At 48.5% G+C, this 21,825-nt stretch overlaps 2 protein-coding genes across 3 annotated transcripts in view; both read right to left on the bottom strand.

Moving 5' to 3' along the window:
• Positions 1-1,037: 1,037 nt before the first annotated feature.
• SLC35B1 (solute carrier family 35 member B1) lies at positions 1,038-7,992 on the bottom strand. Of its 2 annotated transcripts, none has more exons than XM_025363218.1 (9): positions 7,718-7,992; positions 6,957-7,060; positions 6,195-6,325; positions 5,861-5,891; positions 5,120-5,277; positions 4,095-4,221; positions 3,195-3,301; positions 2,870-3,023; positions 1,038-1,618 (listed from the first exon to the last, which is right to left on the bottom strand). In XM_025363218.1, the coding sequence occupies exons 1-9, from the start codon at positions 7,930-7,932 to the stop codon at positions 1,566-1,568; spliced, it is 1,080 nt and encodes a 359-aa protein (XP_025219003.1). In that variant the 5' UTR covers positions 7,933-7,992; the 3' UTR covers positions 1,038-1,565. The 2 variants fall into 2 exon arrangements, with proteins under 2 accessions (XP_025219003.1, XP_025219004.1); XM_025363219.1 differs by having other exon boundaries at positions 6,195-6,300; positions 7,718-7,941.
• A 2,654-nt stretch (positions 7,993-10,646) lies between these two features.
• The window catches only part of FAM117A (family with sequence similarity 117 member A), a 53,776-nt gene continuing 42,597 nt past the window's right edge, over positions 10,647-21,825 (bottom strand). The window contains exons 4-8 of the mRNA XM_025363217.1: positions 21,074-21,184; positions 20,509-20,643; positions 18,194-18,395; positions 16,846-16,996; positions 10,647-11,878 (exon numbers count right to left, since the gene is read on the bottom strand). Coding sequence (XP_025219002.1) covers positions 11,578-11,878; positions 16,846-16,996; positions 18,194-18,395; positions 20,509-20,643; positions 21,074-21,184 — 900 coding nt within the window. The 3' untranslated portion in view covers positions 10,647-11,577. The remainder of the gene's footprint in view (positions 11,879-16,845; positions 16,997-18,193; positions 18,396-20,508; positions 20,644-21,073; positions 21,185-21,825) is intronic.

Genomic DNA, 21,825 nt, shown 5'->3' with positions numbered 1-21,825 from the left:
ACATGCTCTAACTACCTAACCAATCCACAGAAGACAGTTTCGAAGACCTATAAATCTAGCAGGTAAGAAGCTAATTGATGCAACTTTCAGGATGAAAAAAAAAAGACAGGGGAAAGAGGGTGGAGAAAGGAAGGAAGGAATTTCAGCCAGATGTACTTAAAACATCTTCTCTCTCCAGCAGTTCAAAATGATAGGGGGCTTTTTGGGGCAGGGCTGCAGTGACACCTGGGCCCCCAGAGAGTGAGATGAGCACAAGTGAGGCAGGGCTTGAAAGGCTGGGCGGGGGGTGGCAAAGCAGCCGTTCAGGAAGGAGGCCGGGCTCCCATCTGGAGAGCCAAGGGGCTGGGGCTGCTGAACAGATGGAGAGAAAGTTGCAGCTGGTGGAACTGCACTTTCATGTGTAAAGTTTGGTCCTTGGAGGATTGCGATTTCCAGCTCTAAAGGCAGCAGTGGGCAGGTGGCTCTGCTCCATACTCCGCCTTTTCCCTCCGTTGCCACCCAGACAACTCGACAGTGGCTGTGCCAGGACTCAGCCACCATGACTTGCGCCAGCATCCCTTTCAACAGGCAGAAGCTGGCATGGTGACACCTTGGCACAGCAAGGATGGCAGAGGACTGCAATGCTTCAGCAGCTGGAGGAGGCAGGGGAACAGGAGGGATTAATCCAGCCTCCCTGGAGGGACCAGGTAGACTGAGAACAGACAGACAGATGGAGGGGAAAACAGGAAAAGTACATCACAGACCTTCCAAAGCTGACCATGATGTATGCACTGGGTCTCCACTCTGGTCTTGACAGAGCTGTGGCTGAAGGAGAGGCAGTGGGGAAATGGCAAAACAGTAGATTCTGAAGCTCTGGGTTCATTTTACCCCAACCTCAATGAATATTTCTTTTCTGTTTTTGATTTTTAGTGGAGACAAGGTCTAACTATGTTGTCTAGGCTGGTCTCAAACTCCTGAGCTCAAGTGATCCTGCCGCCTTAGCCTCCCAAAGTGCTGGGATTACAGGTGTGAGCCACTGCACCAGGCCTAAGAAAAAGACAGAACATAACTTTGTTTTTTTTTTTATGAAATATTTGCCCACAGGAGCTTTAGGAGAGAAAGTGACTTTTACATTCTCTGGCTCTAATGGAGAGCCACCTGTCCTCAAATGGGACCAGCTCTAATGGGACAAGCCTCACCCATCGGAACAGAAGCCGTTAGCACAATTCTGCGATCTCATAGAGTTCCTCCCTATAATGCTCAGGCTCTTGGGGGAATCACCCACTCAACCATGCTAACCACACCCACGAGAGGAGCAGCCTGAGTAATGAACATCCGGCTCTGCCTCTTCCCTCCCTCTTTATTTACCATAGACTGTGCTCCAGGATATGAAGAACAAAAACCACCAACTCTGTCTTGTTAAAATCCAAGTGCATTTTTTAGAATATGTGATTTTGCTTGATTTTATTTTTTTAAAAAAGACTGGAACTCAGTCCCATATTCCTATTGAGTCCATTTTCCCAAGAGATGTCACTGTTTGAGACAATAACTTAAATATTCTTGATGTGGAGGTAGTCTCTCTCTTCCTAGTGGGATGTCTTCTTGGCTCCTTTCCCAAACTTGGCATCGAGACCAAGACCTATGAAAAGAAAGAAAATGGGCTTAGCCTTATGAGGGGAAATGAAACTTACCAATGATTGTGGTGGGGTGGGGCAGTCGGCCTTGTATCTCCAAAATGGGGGCTTTCAATAAAATACACGTCAGAACACTGGTTTTATGTAACTTCCTCAGAGACAAGAGAATGGCACCAGGATACTAGTTATTACAGATATCTGTATCTATATAGATAGATACAGATACATACATATATTTATAATACAGCAAGACTAAAAGAAATTTAAGAGTCAAAACTTCTAGGCTATGGCTGAATGTGGTGACTCGTGCCTGCAATCCCAGCATTTTGGGAGACTGAGGCAAGAGGATTATTTGAGCCCAGGAGTTTAAGGCCAGCCTAGGCAACACAGCAAGACCCCATTGCTACAAAAAAAAAAAAAACAAAAAACAAAACTAGTCAGGCATGGTGGTACATGCCTATAATCACAGCAACTTGGGAGGCAGTGGTGGGAGGATCACTTGAGTCCAGATCAAGGTTGCAGTGAGCTATCATCGCACCACTACACTCCAGCCTGAGCAATAGAGGGAGACCCTAGGAAGGCTGGATTAGACATAAAGCTTCCTTTTCTCTTTTTATTTTCTTCTGACACAGGTTCTCACTCTGTCACACAGGTGGGAGTGCAGTGGTGTGATCACAGCTCACCTTAGCCTCCACCTCCTGGGCTCAAGCGATCCTCTCACCTCAGCCCCCTGAGTAGCTGGGACCACAGGCGTGTGCCACCATGCTCAGCTAATTTTTGTATTTTTTTGCAGAGACAAGAATTACAGGCATAAGCCACCACACTCAGCCCCTTTTCTCTTTTAAAAAAGTTTTCTCTGGGCTGAGCATGGTGGCTCACGCTTGTAATGCCAGCACTCTGGGAGGCTGAGGCGGGCGTATCACCTGAGGTTGGGAATTCGAGACCAGCCTGACCAACATGGAGAAACCCTGTCTCTACTAAAAATACAGAATTATTCAGGCATGGTGGCGCATGCCTGTAATTCTAGCTACTTGAGAGGCTGAGGCAGGAGAATTGCTTGAACCCAAGAGGAGGAGGAGGCTCACCCAGTTGGTGAGCTGAGATCATACCATTGCACTCACTCCAGTCTAGACAACAAGAGAGAAACTCCGTCTCAAAAAAAAACAGTTTTCACTAAAAGATTTAAACAAATTTCATAAATATACAAGTAAATCTGAGGAGACAAAATCCAGCTGTGTCTCTGTGTGGCCACTTACCCAGGAACACAAGCACAGTGCCCACCCATTGCACGGGGCTGATGGGATTGGCGAAGAGGATCACAGAGGCCAAAATTGTGAAGAACTTTCGAGTTGTAGTGATGATGGAGCAGGTCAGGGGACCAAAATACACAACCGTCATAAAGATGAAGCTCTAGAGAAAGATAAAGGTGAGGTCCGGAGGGTTCTTGGGTATCTGCCATTGGTCTAAAGTCTATAAGCAGACCTCAGGGCTAATCTTGCCACCCTCTTCTTCCAGCCAGGCCAGTCTTTCTTAGGGAACCAGCTGCCAGAGTAGGGAAGCCATCCCTTTTCAAGCACTCACCTGACCCAGGGCACTGGTCAGCCCAAAGAGCAGGATGTTATAGATGATGGCAGGGTACCTTTCAGCAAAGCTCAAGAACTCCCAGAGCTCGCCAGTGAACAGGATTCCTGAGAAAACATGTCAACAAATGTACGGCGCGTTTTGTGTGCTCTTACCCCCGGGTGTGCACACACACACGCAAACTCCTGCACATGGCCTGTTAAAGAACTGCAAAGGAGGTGGGATGCGGGAAAGTGTATGGCGTGGATTTGCATCGTCTCATCATGGATTCTTCTCATATTTTTCTCCGATTAGAGAAACTAAAGAGAATTTTGTGAGAAAAGCTTGAAAGTTTATGAGTTACTTCTACCAAAGTGATTACAAGCAGAAATCCTCAGATGCTGTAGAGATGCTGACCCACACATCCTTAGCTTAAGGAAGCCCCTTGCATTAGTCACCTCCAGCCATCAGCAGCCTCCACTATTAACCCCAGTGTGCTGTTCAAAAAATACTTTCTACATATGCCCAAATTTGAAAAGTTAGGAAGCACTGATTTCAAAGCAAATCCATTCACATTTGAACTGTTTTCAGCGTACAGCTAACTCTGTTTCCTGTGAGCACTACGTGTCTCATTTCCTTCACGAAAGGGAACGTTCCCAGGTATCTCCCTGTGTTTTACTACTGAGTGTCTTCCCGTGACACCTGACACACGACTCTCCTTCATTGTGCCAGTAACAAGTAGCAAACAAATCCTGCTGGTGCAGGTTTTTCCAGGAAGGTTTCTCAAGGGCTTGAACAAAAGGGCATCTTGGAACTAATTCAGGTCCTTGGTCTGGGCAACTAACAGCTAGAGGGATCAAAAGGATGAGGGCAGCCTGCCCTCTGGTGATACATGGGAAGAACAGCAGAACTGGCTCTCACCCATTCCCAGCAGCAATGTCGACCAAAGGTTGATGTTCAGCATCATGTGGTTGGAGCCTGTTTGGTAATGAGCCCGCATATGGTCCTGGGAAACACCAGTCAGTCCATCCAGGGTCAGCGATAATAGCTGGGAAAGAAAGGGTGCAGCCTGCAGTGAAGTGGCCAACAGGGCCCTTTCCTAACCCAGGACACAGGATTCTCTCTCTCAGCCTCCTCAGAAAGCCACTCCCTTTAAAGTCCTCAGAACAAAATGTTGCCATTTGGTCACAGGTGGAAGGTGGGGAGAGACCATGCTGACTGCCTCCCCTACCCTCTCCTCCCTGGCCCAGGTACTGGACTGACAGGCTAACTGAGCTATGTAGTGATTTTGTAATCAGAGTAGAGCAGGAAGCTCACTGCCCAACATAAGGGAGGGGAAAGGTAGTCCCAGCAGGTTAGTTTCCTAGCTTGGAGTACAGTGCTCCAGAGACTGGATCCTGTACTTAGGTTGCCTGGATTGGAATCCTGACTCTGCCACTTAAATAGCTAAATGACCATGGGCAAGCGAGTTAACCTCTCTGTGCCGAGTTTCTTCATCTGTAAAATGGAGATAATACTACATATGAGATTATTGTTGTAAAAATTAGTCAATTAACATGTAAAACACTTGGAACAGTGCCTAATGCATACACACCAGATACTATCATATTATTTTAAACTCTGGCTTCCAGGTTTCTTGGAAAGCCACAGTGAGAGACACTATTCCTTCCCTCCCTGCTCTGAGGTCTCTGTGACCTCACACCAGGATTCAGCCACAACCCTCAGAGTTATCTCTTCTCCAGAATGAGGGCTGAGCTGTAGTTAAATATTTCAGGTTTCCCACTATGGCATTAACAGAACCAGGGGCCTGCAGCAAAGACCAGATATGGGGACAAGGAGCACCACAACCTCCCTTGACACATAACTGGCCTTCTGCCTGCCTAGGTGAGGCTATCTTTTGGTTACGTTTGCTGGAGAAGGCTGCCATCCTCAAAAGGATCTCATACCAGGAGTAACTCTCCATAACCGACTGTGTGTTCTTCTATCCCAACAACTTTCTTGGGTTTGTACATGAAAAGGGCCACTCCAGCCACAATTAGCAGCACACACAGGTACTTGGCCAATGGGTACTTCTTCTTCAAGAGGGTCACCCCAAGGAGCATGACTACAGGGAAAAAACAGAGTGGAAAATTCAGGCATCCATAAGGCATTGATGACCCCAAAACCCTCTCTCCCAGGAACCAGGAAAAGACTCAGGGAGAAAAGAATGACTAAGAAGGAAGGCTTAGAGAGGACAAAAGGAGGGTGCCAGGCTGGCACCTAGATAAGGATTGAGCAACAGGGTTAAGTATAAGACAGGGAGGAGGTAGAGAACAAAGGTGAAAAGTCCAGGAAGGGACAGGGCAAGGGTGGGGAACAGTGGAGAAGGAAAATAAGTTGAGACAAAGAAACTGATGATCAAAATGGGAATTAGGTTCCTCTAATGACAATGTACACACATGCAACATAGAAATGGCTGACCAAGTGAAGCAGGCTAGGTCAGCCTTTAGCTCCTATTAAGGATTACCAGCCTGTGAACATCACAAGAAGTGACACAGATGACAGGATGGACAGCAGAGAGAGCTGGGGGAAAGTCCCTGGAGACAGCCATAATGGGATGATGAAGCTGAGAGGGACACAGTTGTAGTAGAGAGAGCTTACTATAGGAAGAGAGATGACAGAAGAGGAAGACCATCTTTTTTGCTTACCTGGGATTGGCTTGCAGGATTTACCAAGGACCTGAAATTAAATCCAGCAAATAATTTCTGAGCATCTGTGATGTGTCAGGTACTATGCTAGGTACCACACTGATTAAGATGAGTAAGCACAGGGCCTGCACCAGAGACTTCAGCCTCAGAAAGCAGCCCTATCATGGCCCAACCCACCACCACTAAACCCAAGTTCTATGGTTCTATACACTCCTAATGTCTCAAGGACCGTTATTTTTTATTATTATTTTTTAACTCACAGACCTGAGGGAAGAACTCTTAGTCCTTTTCAAATGGTATCTGAACCAACCGTCTTCCCACCCTGAGGTTTCACCTGAGTTGGGTAGTTGACAAACTGTAGTGCTGAGTTGCTGGAGACCATGGCACCCAGATAGGAGATAGAACAGGCAGCATAGAGCCAGCTCCGGGTACGATCCACCCTGGCAGTGTCAAAAAACTGGATCACTGGGAGAAGACAAAAAAAAAAAAAAAGAAAAGAAAAGACAAAAAAAAAAAAAAAAAACAAGAGAAACCTGGTGGGGCTAGGATGGACCACTAAGCAAAGCTGAAGCCACATGAAAGGAACTTGTCTGTCAAATAAGACACAAGCTATTTCTGTCCTCTTACACTGGGAAATCTCTGAAAATTATTCATCTTTCCAATGCTGCCTAAGCCCAACAAAAGACCACATGCAGGGTGGAGGTGAGGGCCTCATTCAGTTCAAGGGACCAGTCAGCCCTGCTGCTAGTCCCCAGGGAACAAAGAGAGAATGCTCAAAGCATGCTTGAAGCTGACACACAAAAGAAACTCAAAGAGAAAGAAAAAAATGTTTCAAGTATTTTCAATGGGGATTTGGAATACAGAAGACCCATTCTCTGAACATTTCTAACTCAGAAGTTGATAAAAATTGGGGAAATAATATTTTACTCCACTTCAAAGTCATTAGTTTTACAGACTTCACAGAGAGGCTGTGTGAGTACAAAATGAGGTGGAGATCATGAGTTAGCCTTTAAGGTTGAATCAATGTTTAATGCCTAGCATACTGAAGGAACTTGGGGTGATGGGGTACCCAACAAATTACTATCTAGGTACTCACAGATCTTGGCAAACACAGCATTGATCACACATTGAATGAAGACCAAAGTTAAGGCAAAGGTGAACGTCTCCTGTTTGGCTCCCTCTCCATACTTTCCTCTTGTTCTAGAAATGAAATGCATGACAAAAGAGAGGAAAATTAGTATATTTCAGTCACTGTCATCTAATATATCCAGAACCACTGAAAACTTTAAAATTATCTTGCCTCTCTGGATGTAGGGAGAGTTTGCAAGGACCACTAGGCTCATCTGCAAAAGGGGCTGATTTTACTGGATCTAGAAACTAGACATTCCAGCCTACTGATTCCATAGCCTAAGGAAAGAATACCCGAAAAAGACGGAGAGGAAACATGCAAAACGAGATAGTGAAGTCAGGTACCCCAGGCAGGAGGAGACGGTATTTGGGCTACGGCACCAAGGCCGAGGGCGAATAGGTTGTTTGCAAGCATCTGGGAGTACCAAAAGGGGGCCGACTTGGGTCCTCTTTGAGGGGTAGAAGTCTCAGCCTGTAAAACGCAGGCTCTTAGAACCAAGCAGGGAAAAACAGCTAAGAAAAGAAAATAACCAAGTCCAAAGAATCCAGAAAATAACCCTGGAGTTCTGGAATTCTGGGTAGGTTCAGCCATAGCTGCAAAAGTAGTGGGGTGCTAAGAGGGCGACAGCCGGGCAGGAGGACAAGAGGCAGAAGGTCCAGAGGCAGAAGGCCCAGGACCCCTGTCACAGACTGGGGAGAGAATGTCCGCCCGCCCCCGGGGTCGCTCACATCTTTTCCTGCAGGATCCCATAGTAAAAATAGCAGACAAAGACACCCAGGAAGCAGAGCGGCAGGCGCAGCCGGTCGGGCACCAGGGAGCTGCTAGAGGCCATGAGACGCCCGGAGGAGCCGACTGGAGACCCGCTCACAACCGGCACCGGCAGCAGCGGCGGCGGAGGCGACAGATCCAGCCGGACATCGCCGACCGGCGGCAGGGGCCTCATAGGAGCTGCATGCGACCGCCGTCCAGCAGGGCCCAGCAGTCACTACCGGAACTGCCAGCCCAGGGCTGCCAAGGGGGAAACTCCTCAGAACGCAGCAACCACTTCCTAGGAAAGAAAACCCGCCCTGGGACCTTGGCTCCATCCCTGAGGGCCAGGGGAACCGGCAGCCTCGAGACCATTTTCTCGACCTGGAGATTTTTCCAATCAGGCAACTCTGAGGACAACTGCTACCCAGAGCACCACAGGGTGTCCTAGAGCCACCCGGGCGTAGAATAATGACGTATAGGGATGTGGAGGCCACCAATTGGCTGCGCTGTGCGAACTCGGACAGATAGGCGGGACAGGAGGAGGTGCGGCCGGCAGAGCAAATCCAATAGTCTTTTCCGCGGCGGGCGGCCAGGCTTCTGCTGGGTCCTAATGCCAAAATCTCTTACTGGAACCTCAGCGCCGTCTAGCTGCTGCCTAGCGTCAGCGACTTTACCTGCTCATTACCTAGGCACTTCACTAGGCTTCCAAGGGGGAGAGCGGCACAGTAAGTCTCGGCTTGGTCACTTAAAGGCGGGGTAACCTACCCGTGTCACCCAAGTTCTGAGCCAGAGTTTTCCAGGTCTGGAAACTAGGGATAATTAGCAATAGCCACCTTGTCGCCTCTTGACTGTTGTGAGGATCGAATGAATTGAGGTTGGTGAAAGTGTTTTGTAAAGTATGCTGTGCAAGTTTAAGGTATTATTAGTCATCACTGTTTCTCAGCCCTGATCTTATTTCCTCATATCGAGGAGTGGAAATGGAAGTTTATTGAAGTGAGTTTTCTTCCAAGTCTTAACTCACCAACAATGGCTTAAACCCTTCGGCCGCGCTTCTGAATATTTCCCATTAATGAGCACCTCGTTGGATCCCTTCCTCATGCAAGTGTTGGGTCTCCACTTGCTGGCACGAATTGCCAGGGCAAGACTGACCTAAGGTCTTCCCACTACTACCTCCAACCCCCTACTTAACTGGCCCAAATCTCCGGCCACCAGGTGGACTCTGGGCTGCTCTCTAGGTCGAGGCTCCTTCTCTTCTAGCAGCCTGCTCTTTTGGCACAGCCTCGGGCAAAGGAAGGAAATACTGGGCAGCACCACACCCGTTGCTCTGGGCCTGACTCACTAAGGCTTTGCGGGGGAGCCAGAAGTCTTTTAGAGGGAGGGGTAAGGGATAGAAGATAGGGTCTGTCCCCAGCCCACTGTCTCCTCGATATTAGTGGCATGGGAATCCCCATACATTTGCTCTCTTGCTCAGTAGCTTACTCTATTGGCTCAGCCCGCGATGCCAGGGCACCAAATAGCTGGGCGGAGAGACCTGCCAGCTCTGCTTCTTTACCAGCTGGGACCTCAAACAATTCCCTTGTCCTTGTCCTCTGAGTCAAGTTTCCTCATGTGAAATTAATGGGAATATAATAACAAGCAGGAGAGCGCTGTGGTTAGAAACATGGGCACTGGATTCAAATGATCAGGTTTCCAATCCTAGCTACCCCACTTCATATCTGTGTCTTTTGGGGAAAGTTATTCAATCTATTTGTCCTTCCCTGATTGTACAGTGGGACTTACCATATTTCTCTTACTGGGTGGTTGTCATATTTCAATAACATTTTATGTAAAGCAGTTAACATGGTAGCTGGTTCTTACCAGCCCAATGAATGGTGGTTAGGATAGCCTGGTTTAGGAGTTTGTTGTCAGGTCTTATGAGGTAGATACAATTGTACTTATTATTACTGCCCTTGGGGTAGTCAACTGTTCACCCATACAATGGGGATATGTCTTTTGTGAAAATGCTTTGGAAATTCCAAAGCATCATTGAAATATTGGGATGGGGCCGGGCGCGGTGGCTCAAGCCTGTAATCCCAGCACTTTGGGAGGCCGAGACGGGTGGATCACGAGGTCAGGAGATCGAGACCATCTTGGCTAACACGGTGAAACCCCGTCTCTACTAAGAAATACAAAAAAGTAGCCGGGCGAGGTGGCGGGCGCCTGTAGTCCCAGCTACTCGGGAGGCTGAGGCCGGAGAATGGCGTGAACCCGGGAGGCGGAGCTTGCAGTGAGCTGAGATCCGGCCACTGCACTCTAGCCTGGGCTACAGAGCGAGACTCCGTCTCAAAAAAAAAAAAAAAAAAAAGAAATATTGGGATGGTTATTCCCATTTTCCCCAAAAGCCTAAGAGCTCTTACAGGTGCAGCATTATAAAGGCTGCGAAAAGATAAGAATAGTGTCTTTGTATAGTTTCTTTGTTCCCTTCAAGGCTGCACACCATGTTGTGGGTACTCCCTGAGATGAACCAAAGCTTCCCCCAAACTGTCGAGAGTTCCAGCCAGTGCAAAGAACACCCACAATGTCAAACTGTCTTCCCTTGGTCACCTGCTTTTCCTCTCTGAAATCCATTCTCCTTAGGGAGCTTTTTCAGACTCACACAAGAATGGCTAACTTCCCCAATGACTCCCTCACCCCACCTCTAGGACAAACCACACTCTTCATTCTGGACAGCCTTTTCATGGGTCTGTTGTTTATGTCCATGTAAAGTATGCAAGCATGGTGTCCAGAGGACAGGAACTCTTGTGTACAGCCATAACAACACCCAGATGTGGGAATTGAGGCTCCTTCTCTTGAAGACAAAGATAAAATGATCAGTATAATACCCTTAATCTCTACCCCACTCCTCCTTCCCCACATATTTAACAGAACTTCAAGCTGCTGGGAATATTTATTTATTTATTTGGTCTATTAACACCAAGATCTGCAAAAAACAACCTCTAAACACAAGATAAGAAAACTCGAACATTAACATTCTTCAATTTTGTGTAAGCTCTGCAGTACGGAAAATATACAAACTTCAAACAGCTGCAAAAATAGTGTCTTTGGGAGAAAATAGAGTTTCTACATCGATACAAGAAAAATAGGCATTTTTCTAATCCAATCCAGCCCTGGGGCGGGCGGAGAGTATAGATTTGCCATTTGCCACCTGGAGGAATGCCAGCTCTCCTCCCCACTACCCACCTGGGGCTGGGCGGGCTGGCCTGCTACTTAAGACAATCTTTAGTCAGGGTGAAAGCGAGATGAAAATGCCACTTGGGAAAACACTTGTTTCCTCCCTCTGCCAGCAGCTGAATTGGTCAAGTGTTATGGCCCATTAGGACTGCTTTGGTCAGCTCCTCTAATGAGAGGGAGGCGTGGGGATAGGGCTGAGAGGATGGGGGATCTATCTTATGGTCTCCTGGAAGGGAGGGAAGGAAATCTGTGGCGTCCTCTCTCCTTCATTCATGGCCAGCTTGCTCTGTGACAAAAATAAGGGCCTCCTATACAGTCATTTGGACTGACACCCAGGGGTGAGGGACTCCAGACCTTCTGGGTGTTTTCCACCAAGTGAGGGATGTGGCAGGTACACAGGTGTGAGTTGTGAGCTGCCCAGCTGCTAGTGGAGAAGGCAGGTCCCATTACGTTCAGAGGGGCCAGTGCCCATCAAAAAGAGGACCCAGGACTTTGACACGGTAAGTGAAAGAAAGTGCTCAAAGGCCGAGAGGGAAGGGCCCCTCCATACCCCATCTCAGGGGATCTGGGGAGGGACCTGCCACCAAGGCACTGGTCTCTATGGTAAAGTGGGGCAGGGATGGGACCCTCAGACCATCAGGGAGCTCTGGAAAAGCACAGACTCTTCTGATGGTGGGGTGCGCTGCCATGGCTCGAAGGGCAGTGGGGAGGCCTTGGAGGCCTCCGGATCCTTCCGAGGTGGTGGCCTGGGGCTGGCCGGGGGAAGGGGAGACCCCGGGTTTGAGGGGCAGTTACGGAAGATGAAGCCCATGCCGGGGAAGAGGGGCTTCATCAGGCTGACGGGGCAGAAGGCTGAGCCGGTCGGGTTGAAATGGACTTTGTTCTTGTCAGGACAGGAAGTCAGGAAGGCCAGGTCAGGACCTGGGGACCTGGAGGATGAAGAAAGACATACAAGACACACACGTACACACAGAGAGAAACACACAGTGAGAGAGGGTGAGATGTCACAGCATCAGGGCAGCAGGGGAGCTGGGTCTCTGTTCAAACAGAATCATAACTTGACCGAAAACCAAACTCCTCAGCAATCTATTTTTAAAAAAATATGGCTAAACAACAGGAAATGCACTTTAGCTAAAAACAGGAGGGATTGAAGCTAGACAGGAAGGAGAACTTCCTGACAATGTGATTCAAGAATTGGAGACCAAGAAATCTTTTCATTCGAAAGATTTCATCAGTGGCCGGGCACGGTGGCTCACGCCTGTAATCTCAGCACTTTGGGAGGCCAAGGTGGATGGATCACTTGAGGTCAGGAGTTCGATACCAACCTGGCCGACATGGTGAAACCCTGTCTCCACTAAAAATACAAAAAATTAGCTGGGCATGGTGGCACGCTTCTGTAATCCCAGCTACTCAGAAGGATGAGTCAGGAGAATTGCTTGAACTCGGGAGGCGGAGGTTGTAGTGAGCCAAGATCTTGCCATTGCACTCCAGCCTGGGCAACAGAGCAAGACTCCATCTCAAAAAAAAAAAAAAAAAAAAAAGAAAGAAAGGAAAAATTTCCTTAGTGAATGGTGTTTTGGTGACAAACCGCATGCCTGAAAGCAGAGATCAAAGACAAGTGACTTTCTAAGATTTTTTATTAACCTAAAGTGGGGTTTCTCAGCCTTGGCACCACTGACATTTTGGGCTGGATAATTCTTTGTTGCAGGGGTGGGGATGGAGGCATTGTCCTGTGCATTGTAAGATGCCTAACAGCGTCCCTGGCCTCTACTCACTATCCCACTAGTACCACGACTCCTCCCCTCCAGCTGTGACAACTAAACATGTCTCTTGATATTGCCAAATGTTCCCTAGTTGAAATCTACTGACCTAAAGAATCTAATTGTTGGGCACATTTGAAAAGTATGGGGTTTTTTGTTGTTGTTGTTTTGTTTTTGAGACAGAGTCTCACTCTGTGGCCCAGGCTGGAGTGCAGTGTGACAGGATCATGGCTTACTGCAGCCTCAACCTCCCCAGTCCAAGCAATCCTCCCACCTCATCCTCCTGAGTATCTGGGACTACAGGCATGAACCACCATGCCCAGCTAATTACTTTATTTTTATTTTGTAGAGATGGGGTCTCTGTATGCTGCCCAGGCTGGTCTCCAGAAAGGTGTGATTTTGAAAACTTTGGGAGGAAAGCATGGCAACAACTGTGAGAAAGGCAGCTAGACCTTATCAGAAGATCTGGGTTCTAACTCACCATGTGGTCCTTGTCATGTCTGTCTCACCCCCCTTTTTAATTTTAAGTTTTTAATTTCTTTTTTTTAGAGACAGGGTCTTGCTGTCTCACCCAGGCTGGAGTACAGTGGTGTGATCATAGCTCACTGCAGCCCCAAACTCCTAGGTGCAAGTAATCCTCTTGCTCAGCTTCCCAAGTAGCTGGGATTACAGACTAGCCTGCCACCACTCTAGGCTAATTTTTTCTTTTTTTTTTTTGGTAGAAATGGGGTCTCACTGTGTTGCCCAGGCTGGTCTTGAACTCCTGGGCTCAAGTGATCCTCCTGCCTTGGCCTCCCAGAGTACTGGGGTGACAGGCATGAGCCACTCCACCCAGCATGTCTCACCTTTATAATGTGAGAGGAATCATCCCTCCCCTTTTGATTGTTTAGGAAGATGGAATGATAAAAGGTCAGGTCAGAGAGTTCCTGAGTAAGGGATAGCCCTGATTCCTTACTGTCTGGCAAAGCCTAGAGGGTGAAACAGCCCTAAGAAGCTGACGGTTTGAAGATCCCAGGTGAGAAGACAAAGGTATGGGAAGATGGTGAAGCTCTGCCACCAATGGTTCTCACCAATCAGCTTTTTCTTTTTTACTTTTTATTAAAGTATAATATATACACTCAGAGAAAAATGCACTCAGTATACAGACCGATAAATTGGTTACTATCTTTTTTTTTGGGACAGGGTCTCACTCTGTTGTCACACTGGAGTGCAGTGGTGCAATCTTGGCTCACTGCAACCTCCGCCTCCTGGGCTCAAGCGATTCTCCCACCTCAGCCTCCTGAGTAGCTAGGATTACAGGCACCCACCTCCATACCTGGATAATTTAAAAAAATTTTTTGTAGAGAGGGTGTCTCCGTATGTTGCCCAGGCTGGTCTTGAACTCCTGGACTCAAGCGATCCTCCCTTGGCTTCCCAAAGTGCTGGAATTATAGGCACGAGCCACTGCACCCAGCCAATTACCATCTTAATTCCGGAATTCCAATAATTCCAGAGCCCAGGAAGATCAAGGTGTGAAGAGAAGAGCAGAGATCTGGCAGAGTCTGGAGAGGTGGAGGGTAAATGCCCGTGTGCTGGGTGTGTTTGGGAAGGCCTGGCGTCCTAGAGACTCCACAGTGGCAAGGGCTTCTCTGATGGAGAAGGGTTTAAAAGAGTCCCACTTTATGGAGGGATGGGGAATGGGCAAGAGACAGAATGTTCTAGGTGTGTGCATGTACATGTCAGGAAGGTGACCAAGAGGAGACCCAGCAACACTCAGAGAACATGATGGCAACCAGCATGACCCTCAATACCTTGACTCCTCGCCTGGAAAATCCAGATGATCTTGGAGGGGACAATAGCTAAGAAGAGGGGAATATGGCAAAAGAATGGCTAAACACACAAACTTCCTAATAGGAAAGTTGATTAAATAAAGAAACCTCAGTGAACTACAGAATTTCAATCCCAGCGGCCGGGCGCGGTGGCTCAAGCCTGTAATCCCAGCACTTTGGGAGGCCGAGGCGGGTGGATCACGAGGTCAGGAGATCGAGACCATCCTGGCTAACACCGTGAAACCCCGTCTCTACTAAAAATACAAAAAACTAGCCGGGCGCGGTGGCGGGCACCTGTAGTCCCAGCTACTCGGAGGCTGAGGCAGGAGAATGGCGTAAACCCGGGAGGCGGAGCTTGCAGTGAGCCGAGATCGCGCCACTGCACTCCAGCCTGGGTGACACAGCGAGACTCTGTCTCAAAAAAAAAAAAAAAAAAAAAAAAAAAAAGAATTTCAATCCCAGCATATCTTAGAAAATCACTGATGGATCACCACCACTCTTTTTTTTTTTTTGGAGACAGAGTCTCAGTCTGTTGCCCTGAATGAAGTGTAGTGGTGCAATCTCAGCTCACTGCAATCTCCACCTCCCAGTTTCAAGCAATTCTCATGCCTCAGCCTCCTGAGGAGCTGGGATTACAGGCGTGCACCAACACACCCGGCTAATTTTTGTATTTTTAGTAGGGGCTGGGTTTTGCCATGTTGCCCAGGCTGGTTTTGAACTCCTGGCCTCAAGAGATCTGCCCACCTCCGCCTCCCAAAGTGCTGAAATTACAGGCGTGAGTCACCACGCCCAGCTGATCACCACCTCTTTTTTTTTTTTTTTTGGAGATGGAGACACTCTGTTGCCCAGGCTGGAGTGCAGTGGCGTGATCTCGGCTCACTGCAACCTCTGCCTCCCAGGTTCAAGCGATTCTCCTGCCTCAGCCTCCCGAGTGGCTGGGATTACAGGTGCCTGCCACCATACCTGGCTAATGTTTGTATTTTTAGTAGAGATGGGGGTCTTGCTATGATGGACCAGGCTGGTCTCAAACTCCTGACTTCAGGTGATATGCCCACCTGAGCCTCCCAAAGTGCTGGGATTACAGGCATGAGCCACCGCACCCAGCCCACCACCTCTCTTAAAGGGTTAATGCAGGGGCAGGAAGTTAAATGAGCTGACTTTAAGGCCTCTTCTGGCATTGCGTCTATGAAAAACCCAAGACGAGCTACAGCTTAATTTCCGCCCACATTTCCAGGTTGTAATTACTCCACCATAATGTGGATTGAGGGAGGGTACAAGAGTCTAGAGTCTGCTGAAGCTAAGAGATCTGGCCTCTTCCCTCCACAGCTTCTCAGAGGACCTAGAAGTCTTGAAGGGATACCAGGCAACAATAGTAACAGTAACAAAACCTCTAGTGGCAATGGTTTTCTCTGCAACTCCTACTGTGGCTTCTGTATGTACCTTCGGCTACCACCATGGGTTACTGCTCCCTTATTTGAGATACAAATGGTGCTCCCAATGACCCAAACCCAGTCCCAGCTACATCTTCACTCGCACACCATGACTAAACTTCCTGACTGCCACTGAAACCCCAACTTCATGTGAATCTGCCCTGGTGAGTATTAAGCTGGCAGCAGGAAATGAAATGAGCTCTTTGGTGCCTGCTAACAGGGACAGGGGCATTTGGAAAGGTTGGCTCTTAATTCTTTCTGCTAATGGGAGGGAAGTGTAAAGAAATCAACAGAAGAATGGCTTCTGAATGATCCAATCTGGTTTGGAAATTTTCCATAGTCCTTACTTGCAAGGACTGGAAATTTCTGCCTGGGAGTTCATGACACTTGAACCACTACAGCCGCAGGGTGAAGACTTGACTCTGAAGCTCAAACTGTTAAGCTGTTTAGGCCCCCCATTCTACTCCAGTGGTGCTGAAACACTTCTAATCTCTGACTGAAGAGAAATACTAGTATGTTCTCCCCACACCCCCCATCTCTCTCTCTCTCTCTCTCTCATTATGGTCTAGCAAATTCTCACACCTTCCCCGGAGATGGAAAAAAATAGAAGAAACAAAGGGCTTAGGTTTCAGATATATTTTCTTTCCAGCTCCTGCTGCGCTTGTGGCTGGCATGTGGGCAGAGAGCAGGTTTCTATGGAGATAATGATAAGCAAAGATTTAAGTGCTCAGAGTAGGTAATGTCAACATGTTTGATCATGGAAAGCTGGCAATACTGATCATCTAAAGTTGACAACACCTCTATGACAAGAGAGAGTCCTAGACTGAAGAAGTCCTGTCAGGTGGGAGAATGTAGGCCCACCCTCCCCTCCCACACCCTGTCTACTTGGTATACTCACGTGGCTTCTTCAAACACACGCACTTTCTCACAGCCTTCTGGGGGCTCCCGTTTGAAGACGTAGCTATGATTAGGCCGAGGGGAGGCAGCAAAGGCAAGGACAGGAGATGGGCTGCCATCTTCAAGAAAGGCTGGGTGGCCTGGAGAGGAGGCTGTGAACAGAGCAAGGCTGAGTCTAGTGGAGATGAAGGGAAGGCCTCCACTTTTCTGGGTCCAGGACTGGGGTGTAAAGTGGCAAGACGGGGGACGCATGGTAAGGAAGAGGATAGTGGGTGTGCTTAGCCACTGTGATTATTATACTGTACCTTAAAAACCTTTGAGGCAGCTTACAAAAATACACAGTGTATAACAGAACAAAAAAATGGAGTTGAATGAATGGAAAGTTAAGATCTCATACCAATTCTATATTCCCAGGAGGTAGACTGGGACCGGAACTCCAAATCTCAGACTTGAAGCAATCCTAAATGCGTCTCTCTCTGCCTTCTTCCAAGACTGTAACACCCTCCCTGCCAACATACCACGGCTTCTTCCTGTCCACAGTCTTGAAAATCTATCCTTTCTTCCAAGAAGAGTTCTTCTCTGACTCAGAGAAGCAATCTTTACTCAACCCCACTTGTAGGATAAAATTCCTCTCCCTTTCCACACAGTGAATGTACTTGGCCTAGGTTGCAAATATTGACTTTATCTGTATTTATCTCACATTTATTCCCCTTACTCTATGCTCTATTTACCTATGTGTATTGTTAGATCATGCCCTTGACCAGCCTACCTCATGGGGTTGCTGTGACAATCAAATCAGACAATATAGGCACACTGCTTTATAATGTAAGGATCATTAGGAGGTAAGAATTTTATCTCATTTTCTCAGCAAAGTAGATAGGGCATTGTAGAAAGTAGAGATTTGGAGTAAAGAAAAAATCGGTTTTGGTCTAGGTCAAACTATACAACCCTGGGCAAGCGACCGTATTCTCTTACTTTGTATCACTCACAACTACTTTGAAACCATTGCTGGGAATGAGTACAGTGGACACCTGAATGAAGACTCGCTGCTTTCCCCTACAGCTTGCTGAACCTCAGCCCAAAAATGGGGATGGCAGGGATTGCTTCTTTGGATCCCAGTGAGGATTAAATAGAAGTATAAATGCAGAGACTTCATAAATTATCAATCAGAACGGGACGTATGGGACCATTATTATCATTTGTATAATGTGCAGAAGAAAGATGACTCATAAAGATATTCTAGTAGGGTACTGAGAATGCTGGGCCTGAATTGACTAGAGGTGGAAAAGGGAGTGGAGCCACTCGTGTGCCCCAGAGTCAGCCCTGCTGCCTCAGCCTCCGCAGCTTACCTTTGTCGTTGGGGGTGGATGCCAGCTCCTCGGCGGCACCCCGGTGTTCCTCATGACTGGCCGGGCCACAAGGCTGGGGGGATGCCAAGGACATGGAAGGAGAGCTGGCAAGGTTGCCAGGCTCCAGGAGGAGGAGGGGATGATCACAGCTGCCACTCTGGGGAGGAGCTGGGGCCCGGTGCCCATCAGGGATCTCAAGGATCTGACGGGGAAGGACGGTAAAGACTCTCAGCCTTGAGTATTTCAGGCCTGCAGCAGCACAGTGACCCTGAGGGTATTCCCCTTGCAGCTGTCATTCTCTATCCGTAACACACAACCACAGAACACCATTTCCTCCAGCCATTTATTTCCCTGGCCACCCCTCAATCTAGAAGAAACTCCCTCCTGTTTCTTCCATAGCACTTTGCTCTTATCCCTAATAGCACTCACAGTCCAATGTATAATTACATATTCACCTGTAGGGCTTGATCAATGTGTTGTCCCCACAAGACTATAAGCCTCATGAGGGCAGGGACCTTCTGCGCCCTGGGCTCTAGGAACACAAAGATGATAATGTATGCTGGAGGGCACAATAGCGGCAAACCACCAGGAGCCTGTAAGTGCTGTAACCATTGCAGAACAAGTATGCTGATGATTAGCATGTATTACATACCTCCTCATCCCCTTTTAAAAACACTCAATGGTACTTGAACCTGTAGCTCACCAAATTATGTGCATGTGTTTGGGTATATGTGAAATCCTGCATACATGCGAATTCAAAATCAACTAGTAGGTAAATCATAAACTGAGAAGTGTGCCCATTAGAATCATATTAATACTGGCCAACTGGCATTCCCCAATTAAACTGTGTCAATACAAAAGTGTGCCTGAGGCCGGCTGGGCACGGTGGCTCACACCTGTAATCCCAGGACTTCGGGAGGCTGAGGTGGGCGGATCACGAGGTCGGGAGATAGACACCATTCTGGCTAACACAGTGAAACCCCATCTCTACTCAAAAATACAAAAAAAAATTAGCCAGGCATCATGGTGGGCGCCTGTAGTTCCAGCTACTCAGGAGGCTGAGGCAGGAGAATGGCGTGAACCCGGGAGGCGGAACTTGCAGTGAGCTCAGACCGCACCATTGCACTCCAGCCTGGGCAACAAAGCGAGACTCTGTCTCAAAAAAAAAAAAAAAGTGCCTGAGACCAGCACGGGGGCTTCCCCAGCTACTGGGGAGGCTGAGGCAGAGAACTGCTTGAACCTGGGAGGCAGAGGTTGCAGTGAGCTGAGATCACGCCATTGCACCCCAGCCTGGGCAACAAGAGTGAATCCCAGCACTTTGGGAGGCTGAGGTGGGCGGATCACGAGGTCAGGAGATCGAGGCCATCCTGGCCAACATGGTGAAACCCTGTACTAAAATACAAAAAATTAGCCGGGTGTGGTGGCACATGCCTGTAGTCCCAGCTACTTGGGAGGCTGAGGTGGGGGAATTGCTTGAACCCGGGAGGCGGAGATTGCAGTGAGCCAAGATCGCGCCACTGCACTCCAGCCTAGCGACCAGAGTGAGACTATGTCTCAAAAAAAAAAAAAAAAAGGGCTGGGCATGGTGGCTTACGCCTGTAATCCCCCGGCACTTTGGGAGGCTGAGGCGGGTGGATCATGAGGTCAGGAGTTTAAGACCAGCCTGGCAAAGATGATGAAACCCCATCTCTATTAAAAATACAAAAATTAGCCAGGCGTGGTGGCAAGTGCCTGTAATCCCAGCTACTGGGGAGGCTGAGGCAGAGAACTGCTTGAACCCGGGAGGCAGAGGTTGCAGTGAGCTGAGATCATACCATTGCACCCCAGCCTGGGCAACAAGAGTGAAACTCCATCTCAAAAAGAAAAAAAAATGCCTGAGACTTCAGCAAAGGTAGCACATATTCTGCCTGGGAGTGGAGTCAGGGAGATGGCTGCGTAGGAGCACGCGTGTTACCAGGTAGAGATGGAGAAGGGGCAGGGAGCAGCAGGCACTGAGATGCCCATGCTGGTGCCGAGCACATGGGGAACAGTGAGAGCTGGCAGTTTGGCTGAAGATGACCCCTGCCTGTTCCTCCCAGCGGGGGGGGCCCCCCTCTCTTTGTACTCACCACCACAAAGCCTGTCCTAGTGACACAGGTAAGGCCATTTGAGACTAATAAACTCCATTTGCATTCCTTTTGCAGGCTGGTGTTTGTATGCTGCTGTTTGCATAGCCATAGCCTGTGAGGCCCCAGAAAGCAGGACTCCCAGTTCCCCTCACCCAGGCCAAGTGAGGCACGGACTGTGGGTGCACTCAGGGTGCAGCCGCCACTCACCCTCAGCAGCTCTTCTTCTCCTTGCTCCTTCACAAACACCTCCTCCAGCTCTTGGTTGAGCCCTTCCAGGCTCCTGTGCAGGCAGGGGCTGAGTCGCAAGACAGGGGACCCTGAGGGGAAGCTGGGAGGGGACGCCTGAGGAGGAGGCAAATGAGGAAATCACACACAGCCCCACCAGGCCTAGACAGTCATTCATTCTGACCAGGGGTAGTGGTCATGTCTACACAGGAGAATTGAGTGAATGAAGGGTGATTTGGGGACAGTTACAATTGCAATAGGTCCACTCAGCGTAGTTTTCTCCAAAAGTTTGAGCTTTGCAGAGTCTATTGTGTGCTGTGGAGTCGTTGCGTCTATCATATGGGGATGTGGGTAGAAGAGAGAGGGAGATTCAGAACTGTAAGAAGCCCTTCCAATATCACACAGCAAGACCAAGTTTGGACTAAAACTTCACAAAGCATGCAGTGTGGTAGGGGGCTTGGCAGCTCCAAGATCCAGGAAACCTCTGCCCACATCGGGAGCCTGCATGGAGGAGAACAAAGGGGAGAGGGCTGGGGAGAAAACATACCCTCAGTGCTCCCCGCACTGCGTGGTCCCCTGGGAGTGGGGAACCTCGCTCCTTCTCTTTCCCACTGCGGCTCAGCTTTGTCCTCTGCAGTTGTTGCTTCAACTTGGAAATCTAGCAGCCCAGAAAGAGGAAGACAGAGGCAGATTAAGGAAAGCCAAAGTGCACTGGGTCCCTCTTCCAAGGAGTGGCTCCTGCCAGAGGCCCATGAAGATATATACAAGGAGGATGGAAGTTAATCTTCCATCTCAAAATAGCTCAGTGGTGTTAAAACTATGATGATCTGTTCCTCAGACGAGTTGGATACCTCACTTAACTAGATGGATTGGATTCCAAAAAATTAAAAATACACAACATGGAAACCATTTTGTCTTTTACAGATTCCAAAGACATGAACTACCCCTCCTTTTTTTTTTTTTTTTTTTTTTTTTTTTTGAGACTGAGTCTTGCTCTGTCACCCAGGCTGGAGTGCAGTGGCGCGATCTCGGCTCACTGCCACCTCCATCAGATTCAAGCAATTCTCTGCCTCAGCCTCCCGAGTAGCTGGGATTACAGGTGCCCACCACCACCCCCAGCTAATTTTTGTATTTTTAATAGAGATGGGGTTTCACCATCTTGGCCAGGCTGCTCTTGAACTCCTGACCTCGTGATCCACCCGCCTCAGCCTCCCAAAGTTCTGGGATTACAGGCATGAGCCATCGTGCCTGGCCCTACCCATCTATAAATAGCAATGGAAGATGATGTTTCTGAATGCT

The sequence above is a fragment of the Theropithecus gelada genome, chromosome 16, assembly GCF_003255815.1.
Source record: "Theropithecus gelada isolate Dixy chromosome 16, Tgel_1.0, whole genome shotgun sequence".
Classification (NCBI taxonomy): domain Eukaryota; kingdom Metazoa; phylum Chordata; class Mammalia; order Primates; family Cercopithecidae; genus Theropithecus; species Theropithecus gelada.
This window is presented reverse-complemented; position numbering and strand designations above follow the sequence as displayed.

Coding starts and splice junctions, on each gene's coding strand:
- SLC35B1 (XM_025363218.1), bottom strand. CDS start 7,932: ATGAGGCCCCTGCCGCCGGTCGGCGATGTCCGGCTGGATCTGTCGCCT. Junction 7,061..7,717: donor GGGATCCTGCAGGAAAAGAT/GTGAGCGACCCC, acceptor TTTCATTTCTAG/AACAAGAGGAAAGTATGGAG. Junction 5,278..5,860: donor ATCCTGCAAGCCAATCCCAG/GTAAGCAAAAAA, acceptor TTTTCCCTGTAG/TCATGCTCCTTGGGGTGACC.